Source organism: Astyanax mexicanus, chromosome 1 (assembly GCF_023375975.1).
Source record: "Astyanax mexicanus isolate ESR-SI-001 chromosome 1, AstMex3_surface, whole genome shotgun sequence".
Lineage (NCBI taxonomy): Eukaryota > Metazoa > Chordata > Actinopteri > Characiformes > Acestrorhamphidae > Astyanax > Astyanax mexicanus.
Genome location: NC_064408.1, coordinates 125,026,919 through 125,046,178, shown reverse-complemented (window position 1 = coordinate 125,046,178; position 19,260 = coordinate 125,026,919). Strand labels below are relative to the sequence as shown.

The 19,260-nt window shown below is 36.5% G+C and overlaps 2 protein-coding genes and 1 long non-coding RNA gene across 13 annotated transcripts in view; 1 reads left to right on the top strand and 2 right to left on the bottom strand.

Moving 5' to 3' along the window:
* LOC125784801 (uncharacterized) overlaps positions 1–19,260 on the top strand; it is a 177,119-nt gene that overhangs the window by 113,442 nt on the left and 44,417 nt on the right. The window lies entirely within an intron of this gene.
* Positions 15,579–19,260, bottom strand: part of LOC125784528 (NACHT, LRR and PYD domains-containing protein 12-like) — a 207,534-nt gene continuing 203,852 nt past the window's right edge. For all 10 annotated transcript variants that reach the window (XM_049468291.1, XM_049468279.1, XM_049468292.1 and 7 more), the window contains 2 exons: positions 18,285–18,331; positions 15,579–16,549 (listed from right to left, as the gene is read on the bottom strand). In XM_049468291.1, coding sequence (XP_049324248.1) covers positions 15,954–16,549; positions 18,285–18,331 — 643 coding nt within the window. In that variant the 3' untranslated portion in view covers positions 15,579–15,953. The remainder of the gene's footprint in view (positions 16,550–18,284; positions 18,332–19,260) is intronic.
* Positions 15,579–19,260, bottom strand: part of LOC107197415 (NACHT, LRR and PYD domains-containing protein 12-like) — a 122,152-nt gene continuing 118,470 nt past the window's right edge. The window contains exon 14 of the mRNA XM_049468316.1: positions 15,579–15,820. The gene's annotated coding sequence lies outside the window, so the exon portion shown is untranslated. The remainder of the gene's footprint in view (positions 15,821–19,260) is intronic.

Genomic DNA, 19,260 nt, shown 5'->3' with positions numbered 1-19,260 from the left:
ATAACAAATCAGGCCAAAAACATAAAAGAAAATCCTTTAGTGGAGTATATGGGCTCAGTCATTTAGGCTAAACAAAATTACAGATTAAGGGGAGATGATTCTGACAATATCTAGATAAAAAAAAAACTAAAGTCATAAACACATAGCAATTGTGCAGTTTGTGTTGAGATGCTTTTTTTCACTACTTATATCACATTACAGTGACTGGAGTTATTTAAGAGTAAATTTCAAATGATTATTAAAAAAATCATACCATTCACTAATGAATAATGGGAGGTACTGACCTGAGTGTCTCCAGTTTACAGTGGGAACTTTTCAGTCCAGCAGAGAGCAGCTCGACTCCTGAATCCAGCAGGGCATTGCTACTGAGGTCCAGCTCTTTCAGGGTAGAGCTTCCAGATTTTAGAGCACAGCAGATAGTTTCACAGGTTTCATGGTGAGATCACAGCCTGCTAGTCTGCACAAGAAGAGTAAACATAGTAGAGTTCAGTTAAAACAATGAAGTCCAGTTTCAGGTAAATGTTCCTAAAAGGTTTATTAAAAAATGATCTTGGAGTATTTCTTTTACTATGCATGTTCTGCAGCAGATCATGAGAAATAAATGAGCATAATCACGCCAGATAAAATTGTTGGTGCCCGTCTATTAAAGAAAAACCCACAATGGTCACTGAAATAATTTGTAATAACGTAATAATAGTATCTTGCAGTGGCCTGACCATTGATGAACAGATTAACAGGTCGCTAGCGAAACAATAAGACAACTCTCTCAGCAACAGTCATAGAATTTGTATGAAAATTTGGTTTGGAGATTGGAGATGCAAAGAAACCATGTTGGTTGAGGTCTAGTGTAAGATTTCCACAATAAATGATGGTTTGGGGTACCATGTCTTCTGTTGGTGTTTGTCCATTGTGATTTCTGAGGTCCAAGACACAACAGTCTACCAGAAGTTTTAGGGCACTTCATGCTTCCTGCTGCTGACCAACTTTGTGGAGATGCAGATTTCATTCACCTGCACACAGTGCCAAAGCTACCAGTACCTGGTTTAAGGAACCTGGTATCTGGCTTAAGAAACCGATCCCTGTGCTTAATTGGCCAGCAAACCTGTGCAGTGTCACAGACTGATTGACTCCATGCAACGGCAGGCCAAAGGAGCTCCAACAAAACATTTAGTGCTCTACATGCTCATGTTTTTCATGTTCATACTTTTCAGTAGGTTAACATTTCTAAAAATCCTTTTTTTGTGTTGGTCTTAAGTACCATAAACTAATTCAAATTTTCTGAGATAGTGAATTTGGGTTTTTCATTAGTTATTAGTTATCTAAATTTAAAGAAATAAACATTTGATATATATCAATTTGTGTGTAATGCATTAACATAATAAACAAGCTTCAAATTTATATGATTCATTTTTTTAATGGATTACTGAAATAAATAAACGTTATGATATTCAAATTTTATGACCAACACCTGTATCTACAGCACTCTATAGAGCCATTAACAGTGTTTAGGCATTATTGCTTAAACATTTACAGCCATTATATACATTTAGATACTCACAGAGCCTTTTTGCACTTGTTCACAGCTGGAAACAGTTTTATATAAGCAATTCTTGATGTGCTGTATTTCCTCAGGTCCAGCTCATCTAGCACCTCCTCTGAAATCTGCAGCATGTAGGACAGAGCTATACAGTCCAAAGCAGACATTCTTTTTTGAGCTTTTGTCTAAATGTATATACTTCTGAATCTGTCTGGATAAATCCTGGTCATTCATTTCAGTCAGACAGAGAAACAGGTTTATAGATCTGTCAGTAGCAAGATCTTCTGTTGAGATTAGACGTTTGATGTATGTCAAACACATACAAAGCTGCCAGGAACTCCTGAAAGCTCAGATGAACAAAGCTATAGACCTTCCTTTGATAAAGCACACATTCCTCTCTAAAGATCTCAGTGCAGATCCCAGAATACACGGAGGCCTCTGTGAGATCAATACCACACTCTCTCAGGTCCTCTTCATAGAACATCACATTCCCCTTCATCAGCTGATTAAAAGCCAGTTCTGCCAGTTTTAGAAGCATGGCTCTGTTAGATTCAAGCAGTTTCACTGGATCCCAGTTGAAGTTTTCCTCATACTTCTCATTATTCATGTTGGTCTGAGTGATCAGGAAGTGGGAGTACATTTCAGTCAGAGTTTTAGGGATTGCTTTATTATTCTGTTTAATGATTTGCTGAAGCACAGTGGCTGAGATCCAGCAGAAGACGGGAATGTGGCACATGATGTGGAGACTCCTCGCTGTCTTAATGTGGGAGATGATTTTCTGGGCTTGGTCTTGGTCACTGATTCTCTTCCTGAAGTACTCCTCCTTCTGTGGGTCATTAAACCCCTGAATTTCTGTCACACGGTTGATATACTGAGGAGGAATCTGATTGGCTGCTGCTGGTCGGGAGGTAATCCAGATGTGAGCAGAGGGCAGCAACTCTCCTTTGAGAAGGTTTGTCATTAACACATCCACTGATGATGTGGCGGTAATGTCAGACACTTTCTCACACTGTGAAAAATTCAGTGGAATTCTGCTTTCATCCAGACCATCAAAGATGAACACAACTTTGCGTCCATCACAAATCCTAGAGTCCAGGTCTTTGATCTCAGGATGAAAAGTGCAGAGAAGTGTGTAAAGACTGTACTGCTCATCTTTAATCAGGTTCAGCTCTCGGAATGGAAGCACAAACATGAAATCTACATCCTGATTGGCTGTTCCCTCTGCCCAGTCCAGAATGAACTTCTGTACGGAGACTGTTTTTCCAATGCCAGCGATGCCTTTAGTCAGTACAGTTCTAAGCTCTTTTGGTCCTTTATCTTCTTTCCTTTCGTTTTGTCTGACACTATTATCCATCACAGCTGTATTGTTCACTCCTTCCATTCCTTCTTTATGATCTTCTACGGGTCTAAAGATGTCTAAGCAGTTTATTGGGGTTTCCTGTAAGTATTTGTTTGAAGTCTTCTCCATCTTTATAACCTCATGTTCTTCATTAACCCCTTCACTCTCTCCCTCTATGATGTAGAGCTGTGTGTAAATCCTGTTCAGGAGAGTTCTGTTTTCTTGTATTTTGATTCCCTCAAAAAAACTCTCATACCTGTTCTTCATACAGGTTTTGTGTTTCTGTAAAACTCTGTGAAGGACATTCTCTTGTTGGTGGAAGTCCATTTTTAGAGACTCCTCTGTGTGTGGATGTAGAGCAGGAAGTGTTTTAGATCTCTTTCTGCAGGAGGGACAGATGAAATCTCCAATCAAACAAGTTTCGTCCCAGTATCTGTTGATGCACAGTCTGCAGAAACTGTGTCCACAGGTTATAGAGACTGGATCTTTGAAAATTTCCTCACACAGTCTACACCTAGACTTATCCTGCAAATAGAGACACAGTAACAAAATCAAGTCAAGTCAAGTCAAGTCAAGTAGTTTTATTGTCAATGCTGCATTTGTACAGGACATACAGAGAATTGAAATTACGTTACTCTCCTTCCCAAGAATTCCAGCACGTACAGAAAATGATTATAAATATAAAAGAATGGTAGACGTTATATTTACAATACACAAATAGAAATATGTGAGACAGAGGACAATAGTGCAATAGTGATGGGGGGGGTTGATTAAGATGGAATGATATCTTAAAACAGTATAAAACAGTAGTGCAAATATGGTATAATAGCTTAAGGCTGGTAAAATGAATAAGAGTGTAAAGTTCTTAAAGTTCACAGTTTTTATGGGGAATTGAAGTGTGTATGACAGTGCGAGTATAAGCAGTAGTGCAGTTATGGGGTGTGTAGTGCAAGTGTGTGTTCTCAGATGCTCTTACGATGTGCTGGTTGGTCCTGCGGCAGGATGCTGTGCATCGTTGTTGCTGATGAGACCCACCACCGTCGTGTCATCCGCAAACTTGACGAAGAGGTTGGAGGTGTGTGCTGGTGTGCAATCATGGGTCAGCAGAGTGAACAGAAGGGGGCTCAGCACACATCCTTGGGGAGCCCCTGTGTTCAATGTGGTGATGCTGAATGTGTTGCTGCCATCCCGCACTGCCTGTGGTCTTCCGGTCAGAAAGTCTGACCGATATGCAAACTGATAGGCGTCCAGGGAGGGGGGGAGAGAAGACTTAATGTGGTGCATGACTAGTCGTTTGAAGCACTTCATGAGGATGGGAGTGAGTGAAACCGGACGATAGTAAATGAGACAGGATGGCTATGCTTTCTTTGGGATAGGGATCATATTTGTGGCTTTGAAGCATGTGGGAACCACAGCCTCACACAGAGAGGTGTTATAGATGTCCGTATAAACCTCTGTTCCCAGGCACAGTCCTTTAGCACATGACCAGGAATGTTGTCAGGCCCAGGAGCTTTTTGAGCATTAATCCTTCTGAATGCTCTCCTCACACTGTCTGGGGACAGCGTCAGCACCTGGTCACCAGGAGAAGGGATGAATTTCTGGGCAGGTGTGTTATGGAGTGGCTCAAACCTTGCAAAGAATCCACTCAGGTAGTTTAGCAGAGAGATGTTGCTGGGGGAAGCTTTGTAGGCTCCTCTGTGTGTTGTAAAGACCTGGTCCAATGTGTTGTTCCCCTGGTTGGAAAGTCTTTGTGTTTAAAAAGTCCAGAAAACACCCTTTGGGTCTGCATGGTTGAAATCTCCAGCAAGAATGAGAAAAGCATCTGGGTGTGCTGTCTGCTGTTCACTGATGTACTGGTACAGTTCATTCAGTGCTTCACTCCTCACGCTGTTGTTGGAGCTCGGAGGGAGATACAAATCGGCAGAGAAATCTCTCGGTAGATAGAACGGACTGCACTTGATAGTCATCAGTTCCACTACCGGTAAGCATTGTTTGCAGACCACAACACTAAATGTGCACAGAGGTGTACAGTTCTCACACAGGCTACACTGTAGACAACATGTTAATTGGACACACAAAGTATAAACCAGCCTTAACATTGGCTGGAGAAATTGTCAAAAAATGTTTACATGCAAAAATGTGGACTCAATCTTGGTCTTTGTGTACTACACTGAGCATGAAGAAAAAAAGCAAGGGATTATTATAGGATCTGAGAACAGTAACTGTGGAAAAGGTATGGATAGTGTCAAAGTTTGAATCCATTTACAGAGACCTTAATGTTCCTGTTCCTTTCTGCACAGTGCCGTTTATAAAGTTTACAGCCCACTGACACTGTAGAACCTCCCTGTACTGAAAAATATAACCTTATAATGCAAGATACAGAAACAATGTTTTTGCAATAATGTCTCTTAAGTGAAGGGTTTCTCCACAACTGGTAGCATGATTTCCTGAGGGCAACTTATAGATCCAGTCACTCAAAGACAAAGAGCTGGTCACTGTAGAAACAGATCTCTGCGTAACCACCCTGCTAAAAAAAAAAAAAAAAACTGAACAAAAGTGTTTGCAAAAAATAAATGGTATAATTTTATGTGACACTGGTACAGACTAAAGGTGAAATGTTTCTAACCAGAACTAATGCAGACTTTGATGAAAGAGGAGAGTTAATTAAGTAAAATACAGAAAAAAGAAATACATAGGAAAGTGTTGTGGTAGCCGGATACAATGCCGGTGCCATCCTGAATCATACTTTAATAACCTCCTGCTTAGTTGTAGAGCATAAAGTTTAAATGTCCAATTTTGCACATGTAGCATTTGCACTTCATAATTAACTCCTTTGCAACCGATTAATTCTTTGTATATGCAAAATATACTTATTATAGCGCTCAAAATACACAACTACACTCAAATAGTTTATACATATTTATATTTTTATTATCTCCTTGCTTTTATTTCATGTTTGATGTCTATGCTTTATCCTGTATTTTATATACTCTATATTTCACATACAGCTCTGGAAAAAAATAAGATACCACTTCAGTTTCTAATTGTTTCTCTGATTTTGCTATTTATAAGTTTATGTTTGAGTAAACTGAACATTGTTGCTTTATTCTATAAACTACAGACCTCAAATAATGCAAAGAAAACAAGTTCATATTCATGTTTATTGTGTATTTTAAATTGAATGTTTTATATCATATCATCACCTTCATAAAATAATCGCTGAAAATAAAATACTTAAGCAAAATTGACTTTTTTGCCTGAATCATCTCCACATGATGCTGCATAGCCAACTGTGGTAAAATCTCCTACATCGCAAGTTGATCAGTTCATTTGATTCTACCCTTTATGATAATAATCTATGTCCAGAGGTTGACTCAAAATAAAAAAACTAGGCTACCTTTACTGAACTAATCTTTACCATTTAGGACTTGTCCTCAATCAGTAAGTAGTTATATTTTTTTACTATAGCAAAACTGTATAGGCCAGAGGATATACATATTGCAGAGTTGTTTAGTCTTTTTATTAAGTGTTACTGATTCTGCATTTTAGTCAAAAAAGGTAAGTTCATAAATCTAGCTAGGAATTTCTGATTGGTTCTGCTGCTCAACTGTATCAAACTTCCTTCTTAAACCATTGCTCATTTTTAAATAGCCATAATAACTGTCATATGTGTTTGTGTTTCCTAAAAAACTTTAAAATGTGATTATTTTAGGAAGGTGTTGATATAATATTGTTTCATGTGAGTAGTTCCTTGATGTTACTAGATGTAACTCACTTTGTATCAGAAGGTCATCAGAAGGTCCTCCTCCATTATTGGAGTTAAGAGGTTCCATGGTGAAGGTGCTTCAATATAGGCAGATCCCTGTGAACAGTCCAAAAACATTGAACAGTTTCTATAAACATTCACTCCTGGAAACGTAGTATTAAGAAACCACTAAAAAATATATATTTTTATATATATTTAGAAATAATGCAAATAAAAGGGTATTACAATTTTATATAACAAAGCATTAGAAGATAAGAAACTTTTGTTTAAAGAATCATTTTGCCATGTGGTGCCCCTGCTGGACAAACTGTGCTACTACATATGAACAAAGCTTTCACAATGGAACTCATTGGTTTAGTTTTACCTTTGGTTTACTTTTTCACACCTGAACATCTAGACCACAGTTCAAACCATGGTTCATGTGTCTGTTACATTGTATACATTTGGTTTTAGTTCCTGTTTAGTTTGTACTTTAAATATCCTTTGGACCATGGACTTTTATACTTTCAATTGATGAAAAATGCAAATTATACTTTAACGTTTGAAAAGTATTTTCTAATGCAAATGGACCATATGGGAAGTAAAACGTTAAAGAATAATTATCTATTTGCAACACGAAACAAACTTTTTAAGATTTTCAAAAAAGACAAAATTAAGACAATTCAAGTTATTCCCAATAACAAAATGACAGAACAAATGACTCACTGTAGTATAAAGACTTTGCTGTATTTTCTAACATCAATATTTTTAACAAACACAAGTTATAATGGAATTGTTTATACATAGCTGTTTTTTAATGGATGATATGTCTTTCCAGGATTTGTTGTTTAAAATAATTTTATGCAACAAATATTAGGGGTGGGACAATATACCGATATATTGTATTATATTGATATACAAATGTCCTTTTTATTGAAACATAGGAGTGCTAAGCTCTAAAGACCACCCCCCACCCCAAATTATACTTTCTAAAGTTACTGCTTTATCACTCCACAAGTGACGCTATAATCAAATGAATAGTGTAAACCTGCAGTAAAGAATATTGGTTGTGAAATTCTGCAAATGTGACACCAATAAAGCCATAATTCCTGGTATTTGATTATTTAGAATTATTTTATCCTCTTATTTTATCCTATCTGGTTAAACACTAATAAATTAACAAACCTGAATATACCCATAAATAATACTGTTTTTTCTGTTAAGGTAAGGCTGTCATTTAATCAGTAAGCTTACTTCCTTATGGAATTTGAAAACTACAAAATGTAATGTTCAAAGGTAAAAACAGAGCTGTGTTTACTATCTGTAGCATATTTAAGAGATGGCTTTAAGGCAAATTGTTATTGTTAAGATGAAGAAATCTACTTTTCAAGACCTTTTTAGGATCTGCAGATTTTTAAAGCAGGTGTTACATCACAATATGGTCATTTCTATGTATTAAATAAAACACTAATCACTACATGTTCATGATTTAGATGCAGACATTTTGTTTACGTAAGACATTGTTCTGCATCGCGGCCAAGTTCAGGCCTGTTTTAGGCCATTGTTTTGGGACTATTTCTTCAAGAATAATTAGAACAATCAGATTAATTCTAAAACTGAGAAACTCTTAATCCAAGTTGGAATAGTAGATTGGAAAAAGTTGGAAGATCCTGAGCATAGAATCCAAGGTGGCTAATGCAAGATGTATAATGTTTTTTTTTTCTGGTGCTGCTATCAATGCTAACCTGGTGCAATGCTAACATTGTTAAGCAGGAAAGTAAAAGTGAGACATATTTTAATTTTGATTGGATTAGCCATTAAACACTGATAAATGACTGTCAACCCAGTTGTGGTAAACGCTAATGTCAACAGATTTGTCAACTGTTTTTTTTTTAGATATATTCTTAAATACTGAACAATTATAGGAATGTTACCTGTAACGTCGTCCGCTCAGGTGTGGCCTAATTCCAAACTCTGACATCCACCTTCTGAGATAAATGAACACAGAATTATTTTAAATTACAGGCATGTAATCTACATTCTCATTAGTTCTTAACTTACCATGGGAAACAATATCCAACTATATCCACCTCCTAAAACCATGGGTGTTTCTCAACACAAAGAACACAGAGAACAGCTATGCATATTTTTTTTTTCTCAAATGCTATAGAAATAATCTTGCCTTATTTTTAACCCAATCTTTCACTATACCACTAAAAGAATAAATGAAAATATTTAGTTGAGGGTGCCAATACTTTTATTCCTGTCCATTTCTAGAATTATGTGTGATGTCTTTTTTGCTCCAATGCAAACTAAAAATAAATAATAAGAAAAAAAACAGAAATCTCAAAGTGCGCTGTCTATGTTACTAAACAATCCTGTATGAACAAACCATATTGGAAAAGAAAAAGGCTAACAGGTCAGAAACTCCACTTGCTGTGTGATTTTCTGTAAAATCACTGAACAAACAGCTTCAATGCAGGCCAATAAAATTGGTGTATGCAAAGTAACATCTATGGAGCACTACGAAGGCTGTAGTATTCAAATGCTCTTTTTTACTTCATGTTGGAAATTACAATTAATCATATGTCCACCAAAGAGGCAATTCTTTCTAGGAATATTTCAACCAATATTTTTTGGTCTAACTTCATATTTTTGTGGTAAAATGATTATTTGGTTTTCATTCAATTTTGTGAGATTAAATGCAATGATCAAACACTGATTCATCCACAGGACGTGGCACCAGAGATGGCGCAAGAAATTAAATAAATAATCAACTTCCATTTTTAGCATGTCTGTACAATATAGTAAGCACAAGGGAAGAGTAGACCTCATGGATTAGTTCTTCTCAGGGCTTCTAATAAATGTAAAAGCAAAGAGTTTCACATTCAAAGTTGGAACATCATAAAGAAAACTAATGTATCGATCACGAACAGTTAAGACAATAACATTCTTTTTGTTTTCTGGTCTGTAGTGTTTCTGGAGACCCATAGGTAATCTGTTGATCATGTAAAAAATATATATTTATTGATGATAAATAATTGCTCTACATCTTTACAGTTTCCATTTTACTTCATGTCTTTGAAATGGGTTCTTCTGTTTATTTGGCTATTATTATCATCTGCACTGCTCAATTTTTAACACAGTCCCTTTAATATATTAATATATTACAGCTTTACTAAATTATGCTTTCTTACAAACAATACTGTACTGCACTCCACACTGCACTTCTACATGCTTAATACTGATCTCCCAATTTATTGGTGTGGACACTCAACTGTAACTTCCTCATCCATGTCTGTACATGATATATCTGAATATATAATCCTCTAATTTTTAAATAACTATGTATGTAACTAAAGTATAGTTTTTCATGTTATATTCAGAAATGAGCAATATGTATTATTTTATTACATTTAAATTAATTAAGACAGCTTTAGCTTAACTTATTTTACTAATATAACCAGCTGTGGCTGAAAACCCCAATGTGTTCCCTCCACATGAATGTACATTTGAATATCTCTTAAACAATTTAAAATATAAAGTTAATAATTAATATATGGAATTATTAATACTGATGAACTAGCTAGCAGGTCCTCTGCATTTCATACTGAAGTCATCTCTAAGGTAAAAGAAAGGTATAGTTTGACAAAAGAATATATCCCAAATTCCCATATCCCATTTAAAAAATCACACTAAACATATAACTAAACAATAAAGGACAGATTAATTTTGTATGTATTTATTTCTATTTTTACACACCAAATGCTAATCGATTTTCCACTGACATGTTAGCTTGCTACCTTTTAACTTTGAAACCAGTTGTTGATTTACAAAAACAGTAAATGCAAAAAAAATCCAGTTAAATTATTGCATTATTTTATCCAGTTTATCCAGACAGTGTTACATTTGACACTGAACTTTAGAGTACTGTACTCTATTGTACTGTAGAGTACTGTATTGTAGTGTACTATATTGTACTGCAGAATACTGTAGTGTGCTATATTATAGTGTAGAGTATGGTAGAGTATTATAGTGTAGTGTACTGTACTGTAGAGTACTTCAGAGTACTGTACTGTATTGTAGTGTAGTGTACTGTAAAGTACTGTAATGTACTGTAGAGTACTGTAGTGTAGTGTAGTGTAGAGTACTGTAGTGTACAGTAGAGTACTGTAGTGTACTTTAGAGTACTGTAGAGTAATTTAGAGTACTGTAGGTAAGACTCACAGTTTTTCTCCCGGAGCTGCTTTAGTGTCGTTAATGAGAAACACAGTGCCGAAGCTGCCCCTCCCCAGGCTCTGCTGGACGACGTATCTGTTGGCTATTAGACCGGGAGGATCAGGTGGTAAACGACTGTCTGAAAGAGGTGAAGACTCGGCTCCCAGTTCACAAAATTTAGGCATCTCCAGTCAATCTGCTTTCCTGAAACGAGAAAGGTTGGATGAGTTTAACTTTCAACTTCAAAAGTTTAGACCCACCTTCTCATTCACTGTTTCTCTCTCAGTTTCTTTATTTTATTTATTTTCTACATTGTAGCTTCAATAGAAATGATTACACAATAACAGCAAATACACAAACAAGTGTAAAAGAATGAAAGCTGTCAATATGTGTATTCACATAGCCAATAAACTACATAATAACACAGTCTACATTTATATTGAGGGAAATTAAAAAATTAAGAAATGTGTCTGTTGCAAAAGTGGACTACAGTGTTCAGTTTTACAGTAAATGAAGTGTAACAGAGAGGAAGAGAGTGTAACACGCTGCAGTTTAGAGTTGTTTTACTGGTTATTAGAGTCTGTAATTTCTGTAAATATGAATATTTCTGTAATATTAGACAGTCTGTTGGGTCTGTACGCACCTCTGTTTATTTACTGCAGCTCCGTCAACTCCAGCACTGCAGTGTTGTTAAACTGTTGCCCAGGGTAACGGCTGCAGCGCGCGCTTACACCTCCAGGGGGCGACAGAGTCAATACAAAAATAATAATAATACAGATATATATATATATATATATATATATATATATATATATATATAACAGCTGGCAAAGACAGACAGACAGAAATGCAGACATACAGGCAGGCATTCAGGCAGATAGACAGACATATAGGCAGACATACTGGCAAGCAGACAGACAGAAAGACACACAGGCAGGCACACAGACAGATAGACAGGCAGACATACAGGTAGGCAGACAGGTGAATAGACAGGTAGGCAGAGAGACAGACATTCAGACAGACAGGCAGGCTGACAGACAGACAGTCAGACACACAGGCAGGTAAATGACAGACATATAGGCAGAAAGACAGGCAGGCAGAAAGGCAGGCAGACATACCGGCAGATAGACAGGCAGGCAGAAAGACAGGCAGATAGACAGACATATAGGCAGACATACAGGCAGACAGACAGACAGACAGGCAGGGAGAAAGGCGCGCAGACATACAGGCAGATAGACAGGTCTGCAGACAGACAGACATTCAGACAGGCAGACAGGCAGACAGGCAGGTAGATGACAGACAGCTGACATTTAGGCAGATATTTAGACAGGCAGACACACATACAGACAGGCAAGCAGAAAGACAGACATACAGTCATTCAGGCAGGCAGACAGACAGACAGGCAGACACAGATAGACAGATAATTTATTAATCCCAGAGGGAAGTAGCAGTAGCAGAACTCTTTTAGTGTCTGTTGAAGAACAGGGTGAAATAAATATGTAATAACGAAAGAATGATGGAAATAAAAATGATGAGAAAAAAAAAATATATATATATATATTTTTTTTTTACAGAATGTCACAATGGAAACGAGGAGGTTGTGTTACGTTTAACTGGATTATAAATTTGCACATCTTTCATGTTTTATTCTGATCTGATATATTTTTTTCCTCATGTTTTTGTAAACAACTTTAATTAGTACATCTTATATTATTACATGTAATTTAGCAGTACAGGTTAGTAAGCAGTACATATTAAGTGGTGAGCACCACTTACTAAGTGATGAGCATCACATACTAGACAGCTAGGTAAGCAAATGTTAACTATATTTCATTGTGAAACGTTTTTAGCTAATGTTAGCTAGGTTAGCTAATGTTAAATATATTTTAGTGTGAAATGTTTTAGCTAACGTTAGCTAATGTTAACTATTTTATTTCATTGGGGAATGTTTTACTATATTTCAGTGGGAAACATGTTAGCTAATGTTAGCTAGGTTATCCAATGGTAAATACTTTATTTTAGTGGGGAATGTTGTAGCTAACGTTAGCTAGGTTAGATAATGTTAAATATATTTTAGTGTGAAATGTTTAAGCTAATGTTAGCTAAGGTTAACTACTTTATTTCAGTGGGGGAAGTTTTAGCTATGTAGCTAAAGGTAGCTTTAAGCCCAGAGCTAACGATAGCCAGTTAGCTCTTATTAAACCTGCACAGAAAAAGCTTATGGACACACACACACACACACACACACAGACACACACATACCAAACACAGCGGCTACTCTTACCCAAGCATATATTGTTCAGAGAGCAATGCAAGCCTTTAAGCTAAGCTAACTTAGTTAGCGTAAGGTTAGCTAACCCCTTAATAGCCAGATATTATTTGTCATAATCAATATCTGGCTGTGTTTATAAATAATTATAGACTCAATATAGACACCCATTGATGGCTTTGAAATAAGGTCTTAAAAATTAAAGTGGAAAAATTCATTGTCTTTTTTATATTTCATTTTTTGTCTGTTCTCTGCTATCTTTTGTCCTTTCTCTGTTAATCATTGTTACTGGTCACCCCTCTACAAAGGTGCGACAGAGAACTGAGATGACTGGGGTTTTTATGCCGTGTATCCAGTGGTGGTATAGTTACTTTGAAAAAGTAATCCGATTACTGATTACTCCTTTAAAAAGTAACTTAGTTACTTTATGGATTACTTGATTTTATAAGTAACTAAGTTACTTTACAAGTTACTTTATTAGTTACTTTTAGCAGCTGCAGACACCACCTCCCGCCGCCTTAACATTAACATTATAACCAGTTTTACCAATACTCCCTTTTTTGGAAAATGCATTTTTAACAACAGCAATGTTTCTCTAGACATTTAAAGTTGAACTATTTCCTGAAAAAAAAAAAATATATAAAAATAAAAGACCATTTCTCTTGAATTCACTTAACATAAATACTTGTTTTTATAAAAAATAGAATATGTTTTTTTTCTTGATTTCCCTAAATAAATAAAATACAAAGTAAAGAAAGCCTTTTCTGGCTTAAAATTTTTAACACTATAAATCTGAACATTGAAGCTGTTGTTCTCAGCAGGGCAGCAAGGAGCGTTTTTTATAAAACAAAACCGTGTATATGGTCTAGGCTGACATCCTGTGTATTTTAATTTATAATCACATGTTAAGAGTGAAACAGTGGAGTGGGGTGAGTAAACCAGTGGTTGTACCTCATTAACAGAAGCTTCTCAAACCTCTGCTACAAAACACGCTTCTCTCGCCTGCCTCCATGGATTTGTTTGTGTCGCTGCGTGGTGTGTGTTGTGTTCAATAAAACTTTGCAAACATATATATTTTTTGTGTGGTTTTAGTTTAAACAGACTGTGTTTGTTTAATGACCAATTTATGCAGAAATCCAAGTAATCCCAAAGGGTTCACATACTTTTTCTTGCAACTGTATTATGTTGCATGCAATGTTCACAGGGTCATTATGATAAAAATCCACAGTAATAATTGTTCTTTTTTAGAATTTAAATAGCCTTTTCATTTAATAGTGGATAGTGGAGTTATAAACATTAACAGGCAAACAACACCAAACTTAATTATTTTGGTCTGCCTCTCCAAAATACAGGGAAATACCAGCATTTCATCTTTTTTTACATTTTTAAAATATGATTCTACATTACATTACATTACATTACATTTGGCAGACGCTTTTGTCCAAAGCGACTTACAATAGTCAAGTACAAAAGTAATAGGAATTAAGATAAACCATTTTATATAGGGCTTAAAGGAGGTCGAAGGGAAATAAAGGGATAGAGAAGTGAAGGAGAGGAAGAAGGAAATGAGGTTAGAAGTAGTTAGTGTGTTAGAGGTGTTAGGAGAGTAAGTGCTCTTTGAAGAGCTCTGTCTTCAGGAGTTTATTAAAGATAGTGAGAGATTCTCCTGATCTGGTAGTAGAAGGTAGTTAGTTAGAGGTGTTAGGAGAGTAAGTGCTCTTTGAAGAGCTCTGTCTTCAGGAGTTTATTAAAGATAGTGAGAGATTCTCCTGATCTGGTAGTAGAAGGTAGTTAGTTAGAGGTGTTAGGAGAGTAAGTGCTCTTTGTAGAGCTCTGTCTTCAGGAGTTTATTAAAGATAGTGAGAGATTCTCCTGATCTGGTAGTAGAAGGTAGTTAGTTAGAGGTGTTAGGAGAGTAAGTGCTCTTTGAAGAGCTCTGTCTTCAGGAGTTTATTAAAGATAGTGAGAGATTCTCCTGATCTGGTAGTAGAAGGTAGTTAGTTAGAGGTGTTAGGAGAGTAAGTGCTCTGTAAAGAGCTCTGTCTTCAGGAGTCTCTTAAAGATAGCGAGAGATTCTTTAAGAGACTCCTGAAGACAGAGCTTATTTATAATAATAATTATAAATTTTATAGTTTATAATTATAAGATTTATAATAATAATAATTCAAAGAATGTAGTAATACAATATTTTTAAGCAATTGATGCGACTGTATTAGTTACTCTCTCTTACATTTAAATATCCATAATGAAACATTTGTAACTGATTAACACTACTAGTTAAAATATAATTTTAAAATATAACTGAATAAATCATTTATACATTAGCTATTTTTATGAAGATAAGCTATTTAAGCCATTTAAACTATTTAATCAATTACGTAAAATTACTACTATGTAAATTACTACATAAATGGCTTTTAAAAATACATTTTTAGTTTAACAATTTAACAATAAATAAAAAAAACAAGAGTTGATGTTAATGTTTTTATTTATTATATAATAATAAACTCAAAAATAAGGTAAAAGAAACAGAATAATAATCTGAAATACAGGAATAAAGAAACACATACAAATGGTAAATAGTATAACAGTAACAGAAGCTCTGTGATTATAAATTATAAAATGACACGAAATAATCAACAAAAATAACAATATGAATTACAGGAATAAAGAAATACATTTTATTACAGTAATCATAAACAGTGTGATAAACTGTAGATTGATGAATCAGTTTGATTCAAGTCTTTAGTCTGGAATAGAAATGATTTATACAGCTCCCCAACACACACACACACACACACACACACACATACACACATACACACACACTCTGTTACACACAGGGTTATTCTATTTTACACAGAGTCACTGAGGAGCCAGAACCATAAATCCCAATCCCTGCATAGAGGGGCTGAGTGAAGGTGGTGTAGAGTGTGTGTAAGTGTGTGAGAGTGTGTGAGGGTGTGTGTGAGTGTGTGTGTAAGTGTGTGAGAGTGTGTGAGGGTGTATCAGTGGAGACTCTGTAGAAGGACAGAGTGCCGGCGGGACAGTCCACATACACTCCTACTCTCCTACAGCCGGAGGGAGGAGGGGGGAGAACAGTTCTGTTTTTATTGTGAAGAACAGTGTAACTGTTATCAGAGCAGTACAGACTCCAGGAGTTTATATTCCCTCCAAACTGACAGTCTGATCCTCCTCCTTTCCTGCTGATGGTTTTATAACTCAGAGCTACAGCAGCTCCTCTCTCTCCGCTCCACTCAGCCTCCCAGTAACAGCGTCCAGTAACTCTCTCTCTACTCAGAACCTGCTGATACCTATCAAACCTCTCTGGATGATCAGGATACGACTGCAGCTCCTCTCCCCTCTCCACCCTCCTGTTCTCCTCACTCAGAGAGAGACGAGGGTTTACTGTGTTTGGATCCAGTGTGAAATCACAGAACCCTGAACACAAGAAAACACACATTACACACACATTACACACACATTACACACACACTACACACACATTACACACACTACACACACTACACACACACTACACACACATTACACACACTGCACTGATACAGAGAGAGAGAGAGAGAGAGAGTAGAGGGTGTTTGTGTGTGTGTGTATGTTTGTGTGTGTGTGTGTGTATGTGTGTGTGTGTGTGTGTGTTTGTGTGTGTGTATGTTTGTGTGTGTGTTTGTGTGTGTGTGAGTTTGTGTGAATGTGTGTGTGTGTATGCTTGTGTGTTTTTGTGAGTGTGTGTTTGTGAGTGTATGTTTGTATGTGTGTGTTTGTGTGTGTATGTCTGTGAGTGTGTGTATGTTTTTGTGTTTTTGTCAGTGTGTGTTTGTGAGTGTATGTTTGTGTGTGTGTGTATATGTCTGTGAGTGTGTGTATGTTTGTGTGTGTTTGTGTGTGTTTGTGAGTGTTTGTGTGATTGTGTGTGTGTTTATGTGAGTGTGTGTGTGTGTGTGTTTATGTGAGTGAGTGTGTATGAGAGCGTTTGTGTGTTTGTGTTATTGTGTGTATGTTTGTATGTATGTTTGTTTGTGCGTTTATGTGTGTATGTCTGTGAGTATGTGTGTGTATGTTCGTGTGTTTGTGAGTGTATGTTTGTGTGTGTGTTTGTGTGTTTTTGTGAGTGTGTGTTTGTGAGTGTATGTTTGTGTGTGTGTGTGTGTTTGTATGTTTTTGTGAGTGTATGTTTGTGTGAGTGTGTGTGCGTGTATGTTTGTGTGTGTGTATGTTTGTGTGTGTATGTCTGTGAGTGTGTGTATGTTTGTGTGTTTTTGTCAGTGTGTGTTTGTGAGTGTATGTTTGTGTGTATGTTTTTGTGAGTGTATGTATGTGTGTTTATGTGAGTGTTTGTGTGTGTGTATGTCTGTGAGTGTGTGTATGTTTGTGTGTGTTTGTGTGTGTGTGTGTGTATGTTTGTGTTTATGTGAGTGTGTGTGTGAGTGTGTTTTTTATGTGTGTGAGTGTATATGTGAGCGTTTGTGTGTTTGTGTTATTGTGTGTATGTTTGTTTGTGCGTTTGTGTGTGTATGTCTGTGAGTATGTGTGTGTATGTTCGTGTGTGTTTGTGAGTGTATGTTTGTGTGTGTGTATGTTTGTGTGTGTATGTCTGTGAGTGTGTGTGTGTATGTTTGTGAGTGTGTGTTTGTGAGTGTATGTGTGTTTATGTGAGTGTTTGTGTGATTGTGTGTGTGTTTGTGTGAGTGTGTGTTTATGTGAGTGTGTGTGTGTGAGTGTGTATATGTGAGCGTTTGTGTGTTTGTGTTATTGTGTGTATGTTTGTTTGTGCGTTTGTGTGTGTATGTCTGAGTGTGTGTACGTTTGTGTGTTTTTGTGAGTGTGTGTTTGTGTGTGTATGTCTGTGAGTGTGTGTGTGTATGTTTGTGTGTTTTTGTGAGTGTGTGTTTGTGAGTGTATGTTTGTGTGAGTGTGTGTGCGTGTATGTTTGTGTGAGTGTGTGTGCGTGTATGTTTGTGTGTGTGTGTGTGTGTTTGTATGTTTGTGTGTTTTTGTGAGTGTGTGTTTGTGAGTGTATGTTTGTGTGTGTGTGTTTATGTGAGTGTTTGTGTGAGTGTGTGTGTGTGTTTATGTGAGTGTGTTTGTGTCAATGTGTGTGTATGTTTGTATATGAGTGTGTGTGTGTGTGTGTGTGTTTGTGTGTTTGTTGACTTACATTTCTTAAGTCCTGGTTTCATTCTGATTACCCCTCCAGATTCCATTCTACATACACACACACACACACACACACACACACACACAGATACACACACACACACACACACACAGATACACACACAGATACACAAACACAACACACAGAAAGAAAACAGTTTAAACTCATTCTATTCTATTGGCCTCTTCCCAATTTCTTTTTTTTCTAATTATTCCGAGTTTTTGATATTTGTGACATTTAATGTTTAAAATAATTTAATTTTAATATGAGACACAGATACAGTGGTATGACGAGGTTTGGGCTCCCCTGATAATTTTCATTATTTTCCTTTATAAATCATTGGTTGCTTGGATCAGCAATTTCAGGTAAATATATCATATAGATGAACACAGTGATATTTGAGAAGTTAAATGAAGTTTATAGGATTTACAGAAAGTGTGATAATTCTTTAAAGGTCTCATTCCATCGTTTTTAAATTCATTTTAAACAGTCTAGTTGTGGTCTCTAGTATGAATGAAGGGGAGTCCGGCGCGGATACCCTGCACTGATATCATGTTATTCAGCTAAACTAACGTTACTAATCTCTTACCTCAGACTTGGTTTCACCACATCGAAGCCATTGTTTAAAAATAAACTTTTTAAAAAAATAAACTATTTTGAAAGTGAGACGAAACCTGCACCCCCGCCATGAAAAGCTAAAGTTAGCTAAAGCAATTATCTTCGCTTCTATCGAGAACACGCGCTGCCGAGAGGGGGTGCTTTTCATGGTGGGGGTGCAGATTTAGGCACTACTTCAGTGCTGAATTCAGCACCCTCGCCATGAGAAGCACTCCCTCTCGGGAGAGGCTGCAGGTAAAGTTTATTTTTCCTTATTTCTTATGAATCAGCGCAGCTTAAAACAGTATCTTGGGTATTTCCATTTTCTAAGTAAAGTTAAAGTCAAGAAGACGTGGGTGCGCGCTCCCGAGAGGGGGTG